General features: G+C 44.2%; 1 protein-coding gene across 1 annotated transcript; it reads left to right on the forward strand.

The window, feature by feature from the left end:
- Positions 1-4,894: 4,894 nt before the first annotated feature.
- Positions 4,895-7,714, forward strand: MAP10 (microtubule associated protein 10). Its single transcript, XM_045537010.1, has one exon. It carries the CDS (start codon positions 4,943-4,945, stop codon positions 7,652-7,654), a length of 2,712 nt encoding a protein of 903 aa, XP_045392966.1. The 5' UTR covers positions 4,895-4,942; the 3' UTR covers positions 7,655-7,714.
- Positions 7,715-7,937: the final 223 nt, after the last annotated feature.

Consider the following 7,937-nt stretch of genomic DNA (forward strand, 5'->3'; position numbering starts at 1 on the left):
TCTCCAGCCCCACCTGATGGACAATTGCACTCTCTGAAAAATATCAGTATCTTATTTGGAATTGCATTTTGCTATTGGCTTAGCCAAGAATGTCTTCCTAAGACTTACCCTAATTTTTTCTGCCATGGGGAATCCCATAATTCCTTTCTCCATACTTAGATGTGAACGGAGACCCATCACCCATATAACATGTCTGTGAAGCTGGAGTCAACAGCAACCGAAAGCCAGTGCATGTAACTCTGTTCTGGAGTCAGAGGATCCATCCCTCAGCTGCCGTCTCATGGTGCACACATGGTCACGAAGGGGACAGAGCTGCACATTCTCTGGCCTCTGCCAGCCCTCCCAGCCTGAGCTCCCACTATACTCTCCTCACCCCACCATGCCCTGGTGGTGCCAGGCAGCACTCTTGAGCTTCTCAGAGGGCACAGGAGGCTTCAGGCTTCTGCACCTCTGCTAGTCCTGCACCTGGTTTCTGTCCATGCTGGGAGCTTGTACACGTATCTGTGACAGAAAGGTCCCTGCTGCAGAGCACGTGTGTGAATTGCACAAATCCACCACTGTGTGCGGCACGCCCACTTAGCCAAGCATCAAGTTAATAAGAAATATTACAGATTTCACTGTCAATAATATTTCTTTGTAGAAATTATTATATATCATCTTCATATTTTCTGCTGTAGATTACATATCCCAAGGACTTTCAACTTTTCTGCTAAGATTCAAATTTTAATTTCCTCACTCAGTTCTTGCTTCTCATCTGATCTGCCTTTAGGTAGATCCATCAGGGGTAAGATTCAGTGCTTCTGACCAGCATCTTCAGGGGACTGTCCAATGCTGAGTATGGTGTCAAGACACCTTATTGGTCTCTCATTGTGCTTTGTTTTTCTGAATCCCAGATCGGAGAAAAGGTTGAATAGGATTTTATGTACCATATTTGTATGTAAGAGGCAGCCTAAATTCTGTAGTCTAGATGCTATTGTATTAGAATTTCTTGGACATTATAAGAATTGTGGGATCACAGTATCCAACACTGTAATTGCAAATAGGACTGGCCTGAAAATTCTGAGACATATGGGTCCCCTACCGTGTTTCTGAATCTTATTGCTATGTTTTGTTTTGTTTTGTTTTTAATCTCACTATGTAAGACAGAAAGAGGAATTTTTTTTTTCAATGTACAGTTAGTTAAATAAGACCTTCCAAAAGTCTTGTAATGTTCTGTTCAACAAATATTTAGAAGCAAAGCAAATGTTCTTAATAGATTCCATTTTGCTGCAGTTCTCTTAGTGGATGAAAATAGTCTTAAGGTTTAGGAATGCAGTTACCGGGACACGCAGGGGATTTGCCGAACCTGAATACCACCCGGCTGCTGTGGTGGGAGTTCCCAGCCTCAGCACCCCACGTACAGATTGGCAAGCAGAGCTCTTCAGTGACTAAGGCTCAGCTGCCTGCTGTTTTCAATTACCTCTCGCTTGATAAATGCAGTGGAAGCGACTCGCATAGTTTCTGTAAACTCCACAAAGTGCAGGAAGAAATGTTCAGAAATCTTCCCTCTGCGGGGAGACTTTCAGAGGCATCTGTCATGACTGTAGGGGAGGAAGCTTGGAGGATTTTAGTCTTAATAAAGACATCTTACAAGGGGACTTGCACTTAGGGCCCCTGAGCTTCTTTGAATTGGTTTCTATTTTTGACTTCTCGCTCTTCTTCTTCGTTAGAACCAGGGAGATGCACATCAGGGGGCTGGGACAGGAAATTTATGTCTCCTGCATACGCTTCCGCACCCTTTAAGGAAGGTAGTTTGATGGCTTGTTAGAAATCTTTGTATAGGTTGTTTGTTGCTTTCTGTTTGTCTGTTTGTTTGCTTTGGCCTCTTGTATCTTGAATAGCACAAGAAAATATTTGTATTGCCCTGAGAATAGACTGCTGAGTGGATAAAAAGTAAAAGAAAAGCTGAATTAAATAAAGATATTGACACTCTCCTGTATACTCCATCTTTCTTTGTTAGATTCTGGCAACTTCTATAAGGGGATAAATATTCCATCTTGGTTACATGCTATTTTGCTTTATTTATCCTTATATATGTATACACACACACACACACACACACACACATATACACACATATATATAGAGAGAGAGACAGACAGAAATAGATACAGATGTCTATCTAGCAGGCAGTAGTAGGAAGCCTGACACTCCTCCAGTTCCTTCCAGCAGACTTGCGGAAGCCATCGTCTCTGGGAGCAGAACAGGAATGACACTGCCTGGCCTCTCATACAGCATACGGAGCAGGGTCCCGGCTTGGCACACACTGTGATGCTTCATTTGTCCAAGTACAACTTACTATTTGCTGAGTTAAAGCTGGAGATCCGAGTTCCTTGCGCTCAGCACAGACACTTCTCACTCAGCACCGTGCATGGTTGCTCTGGAGTTCACAAAGAGAACGGGAACCAAAATCCTGGCTTGGTTTTATAGAGAAATTCTATGAAGGAAAAGCATGTCATCGGCTGCCATCCTCATCACCAAAATGACCTCTGCATCTCGAGGATTTCCGGAGCTACCCACAGGGACTAGGCCATGGCATCCATAATTGCTGCCAACAACCCGTCTTCAAAAGATGACTTGTCACCTGCATCCCTAGGGATTGCTACATGGAGACAATAAATAGAATTTGTCATGGTTAAGTGGTAATAACAATTGTAACCATAATAATGGCTAAAACAATATTGAGTGTTTAGAATATATGGATGTGCCTGCCACATATATTGTCTCATTTAACTCTCATAACAACTGCATGAAATGAATACTCTCATCATCCCCAGTTTCAGTTTCAGATGAGCAGTATGAGGCTTGCAGAGATGAACCTGCCCGAGCTCACATAGCTAGGAAGTGACAAAGAAAGGATCTGAGCAGAGACCATCCAACTCCATCTTCTTAACTATGCTTATGAAATGGACAGGGAGAGGTTGGAGGGTGAGAATTTCAGGCGGAAGAAACAGTGTATGCAAAGACATCCAGGATGGTGAGAGCCTGAATGGGAGTTAGATTTTATCTCACAGGAGCATCAGGGATGAAGAAAAGAGCCCTAGTCAAATATTTGGGAAACAAAGATAAATAGATCCTAGTGATTCTGTGTTCATCAGTCCAAACTGCCTTACCAAGTGACATGAAAAATGAACCTTCTACTTGTACACATTGGTAGTCTTTTGAAACATATCTATAAAGTTATATAACTAACTATTGGAGACAGACATAATTTCTGTTTCTTTCTTAGTTTCAATCTTGTTCATATTATTCCACTTCAAATTGAACAAATATTATAACAAACACGTTCAATTACAGTCATATTTCATTTTAACATTGATGAGATTTGGAAGGGAGTATTGTCTAAATAGAAGAACCAGTGAGTCAGATACAGCTAATAAGCTGCTAAACCTTGGAGCAGAGATGTTGTATCATGCAGGAGACGTTTTACTCAATAGGGAGATGGCATTTTCCATATTTTCCTTGATTATTTTCTTTGCAAGATTAACATGAGTAATTGAAAGGGAAGTTGGAATTAGCATATTGAGGGGATTGTTTATTATTTATGAGATGGAAATCAAACTCTTATATAACCAAACTCATTAAGGCTCACATAAAACTTTTTCCATCTTCTGCAGACACAATTCCTATAATGAGGAATTTACACATTTCCGAAGCACATGGAACTCTCTGAAATCGGAGTTTATTATCCAGGAGGATGTGGTATCGTCCTGACCTGAGACCTTTCTCCTTTCCCCAAAACATGCCTCCGGAAGCAGCATGTGGGAAACCACACTTGCAAATTGATTTGGACCCGGCCCCAGCGTATAGGGAACCGACTGTTGTGCACACATGGTTCTGACTCTGTCATCAGCTTTCCACCTTCTCTTTGGCTCTGGCCTGTCCCATTTTGCACCCTAGTAGGCATCTCTAGCTAGCTTCCCACCGTGTCCCCTGTTTTGCAATTCTCTCTGCCACCTCCCCGTCACTTAAGGCATGGCCCTGGTGCTGGGGAATCAATGTAGAGCTGGGTCAACTCCAAATACAGCATGGACAGGTGGGGATTTATTGCCAAGGAGCAGGATGGATAGCAAGAGGTTGGAAAATTACTAAAAGAAGACATCAGGGGTGGGGAGAATTCTGGCTACACAGATCTAACAGGATTCTTGCTGAAGACAGGCCAGGGTGGTCAGATACCAAGAGGAGGGGTGAGGAATTTGATTAGTTATAGAGGGTAAGCAGGTATGAAGGGTCAGGGTTCTCTCTAAACTGATTTAGCAAGATTATTGCTAACAACTGGGTGATGCAGGCCCCACCAGATTGGAAGCCAAGGTCAAAGCCTAGTTGGAAAGAAGGCTTAGATGGACGTGGCCAGAGTCCTTGCCAGTGTGGTCACACTCAGTGTGTGTGTCTTAGTGCTACCATAATTTACCACAGAGGGACTCCAGGCCATCAGAGCAGTGTCACCATATTGTGGGTACAACAGCAGCCATAGAGGCCAACTCTGGACAGCGATTAATGGTTAACTGGTTTTTCCTTAGGCTGGGATGGGGAAGGGAGTCTTGATTTGCTTTCAATATTCCTCAGATTTGACCAGACCCCCAATGACATAAGATCTTCGATCATAAAAACATGATTTAAAAAAAAAAAAACACACCACTTGTATTTTGCCACTTATAGCTTTTGTATTTTCATCAACAATTGTCTTAACACAAGTCCGGAAGAAATACAACGGCGCACACCACGCACCGCTATAAACCACCCAAACGCTCTGAACGGGCACAGCCTGGGGTCCGCGGGAGCGCCGCCTCAAATCTCGCGAGGTCGCAGGCACAGGCGCCTTCTCCCGGCCTCTCGCGAGAGCACAGGCCTCCAGCTTCCGGTCTGAAGAGCTCCGGCGGCGGCGTCTCCCGGGGCAACAGCGATGGCGGCGCCGCTGGCCGAGCGGCTCTTCTCGCTGGAGGTGCTCGTGGAATGGGTGCGTCTGGAAGCCCGGCGGCTGCCGCCGTCCGCCGTTGCGGTGGCGCAAGGGGAGGCCCCGGCACCGCGCGGCCTGTGCCCCGCCGTGGCGTTCCGCCTGCTGGACTTCCCCACGCTGCTGGTTTACCCGCCGGACGGCCCCGCGGCGCCCGCCCCGGAACCCCGGCCCGGCGTGGTCAGCTTCGGTCGCGGCAAGTCCTGTCTCTTCCGCCTGCACCCTGCCACCCTGCACCGCCTGCTCCTTAGGACCCCGCTTCACACCTTGCTGCTGCAGCTGCCCCCCGGGCGCCCGACGCCCGCCCCACAGCTCCTGGGGTCCTGCGACATCTCGCTGGCCGCCGCGGTCCAGCAGGTCGTGGGCCCGGCCGCCTCCAGGTGCTCCCAGGGTCACCGGGGAAGCTTCCCCCTGCGTAACCGAGCGGGGGAGCAAGTTGGGGACATTGCGCTGGCCTACCGCCTGACTGACCTGGGAAGCCGCCTGCTGGGCCATCTTGAGCGGCCCGTCACCTTCCCCTCCATTGGAGGTGGAGTGGAGGTCGGTTCCCAAACCCCGCAGGGGAGACAGCAGCTACGGCAGCCAGCCTCCGAGCCAAGCCCAAGAGACTGTGACAGGCCTCCTGGGGGGTTAGAAATCCCAAAGGCGCAGAAGGATTTGAAGGAAATAGTTTTCCACACTGAGGCCAACTCTGCTAACGCCAGTTCCGTGGAGAATGGCAAAACCAACTCTGTTGTTACTTGTCCAGATGCTTGCCGTGGGGGGAGCAGTGTTCCCCTAAGTGAGGAAGTTGCAGAGCTGGACATGGAAACCAACACATTTTGCCCTCCTCCTCTGTATTACACGCACTTGACCCAAGAAAAACCAGCTTCTGCACAGGTTAAAATCACCGTTGAGAGTCAAGCGAAGGTACTCGAGGAGTTGGATGGTGCTTTTCCAGAGAACAAACGTATAAATTCGCCAACACACAGGAGCTCTCTAAAATATACAAATTCTGCAACAGATGAGAGTCCTCCAGTGCTTGTAAATCCTCCACATATTCAAGATATAGGAGCAGTTAATCAAACTACATGTCATACTCAAACTGAACAAAATAGAATTAATACAATAAGGCAGCTGCCTTTGTTAAACGCTTTGTTAGTTGAGTTGTCCTTGTTATACGACCAACCCATGGCAAGTCCTACTCACATACATCCTCATTTAGCCTGGTTATATAGAACTGAGGAAAAGAAGGAGTCAGAATCTTCTGTCAAATCCACATGTCAGTCTGAATCGAAAGAGGGTAAGCTTTCAGTGGGGGAACCTGAAAAGTCAGTCAGTCCTCAGCGTAAAAAGAACCAAGTTGAAAACCCTAAGAAAGGTAAATATTTTGAAAAGAACCGTGGTACTTCCCCAAAAAGAGGTCCAAGGGGGAAGCTACTTTATGGCTTAACAAATACGCTAAGACTACGTTTAAAGCAAACAAATCCTGATATGTTGGTAGTACATGAAAAGAGAGAACAGCATAGAAAAATGCAAGCACAAATGTTGGGTACAAAATTCAGAATTCCATCATCCAAAGTTAAAATATTAAGCTTTGCAGAACAAAATCAGAAGTCACATCAACTACCTAAAGATAAGTATTTAGACTCAGATACATCTTTTGCTGAAAATAGTGATACCTCAAGGCAAATTAGTGGAGTTTTTGACGAGCCCAGCACAACTAAAGAAATCAAACTGAAATGTGCAACTGAAAGAAAGAGAGTTGATTGTGGTAAAAGCAGAACCAGTAATGGTTCACTGGAAGAAATTGTGAGTCCTGCAAATGCTATTATTCCAGAAAGGTTAACCCATACAGATATTTTGGGAGGAAAAGTGGAAGTCCAAAGTCCATGTGTTTTCCCACAGGATGCTGTTGACAGAATTGTAGCAGATAGAGAAAGAAAGAATAGGCAGGACGAAACTACAGATAATGGCATTCTAACTGTTGATGTGAATGAAAATAAACCAAGTGGAAATAGTTGCTATGAAAACATCTCGGAACTAAAGTATTCAGATGACTTCACCAGCTCTTGCTATTCTGAAGATTTCTGTACCACTGAGGACACCAGCAGAAGTTTACAAACTCATGGTAGCAGTCTAGGGGCAGAAAATCCAAAACATAGTCAATATACGAGTAAGTCTAGTGAAACAAGATTGTCCATAAGGAAAAATAGCAGTGAAAAGAGTTCTATTCTTAGCCCACCTTTTTCAGCTGGATCACCAGTACACTCATATAGGAGATCTCGTATTTCAAAGACTCAGGATAAAAGTGTGGAGGAAGCATCTAGTATCTCTAGCAGTGATTTATCTTCATCACATTGGACTGAAGAAAAAGAAAACCAGATAGACCAAAATGGTATGCATGTTTCTAAAGTTATAAAGAGAGGCCAAGACATCTCTGTTAAACTTAAAACCAGAACTGGTTGTAAATCTGTAGAAAAAAGCCAATCACTGGAAACATCTCAAGTGAGTTCTTACCTGCCTTCTAATTTGTCAGAACTAGAACTTAATGTCCTGGATAGCAGTACATCAGATCACTTTGAAGAAGACAGTGATGATGTTGGTTCACTAAATATTTCCAGACAATGTAAAGATATTTGTGAATTAGTAATAAATAAACTTCCAGGATATACGGTGTAAAAATATGTTTTTTAAAAAACATTTTTTTAACAACCCATGTGCACTGTTAGCGAAAAAAGATTTAAAACTCAATGTTATATTTTAGTACATAAATTATGTGAATAAGTCTTTTTAAGAAATATAAATGTCATTTCTTTGATGTTTACATAGTATTCTACCATTAAATCTGATAATATTGATTATGAAATCACCCTATAACCTATGTAAGATTTCTTTCTAAGTTGTTTAATCTTATAAGAATAAAAGCATCTGTCATTCTAAACTGTCTCTCTTAAAGTATCTA

This window comes from Lemur catta, chromosome 25 (assembly GCF_020740605.2).
Source record: "Lemur catta isolate mLemCat1 chromosome 25, mLemCat1.pri, whole genome shotgun sequence".
Classification (NCBI taxonomy): Eukaryota; Metazoa; Chordata; class Mammalia; order Primates; family Lemuridae; genus Lemur; species Lemur catta.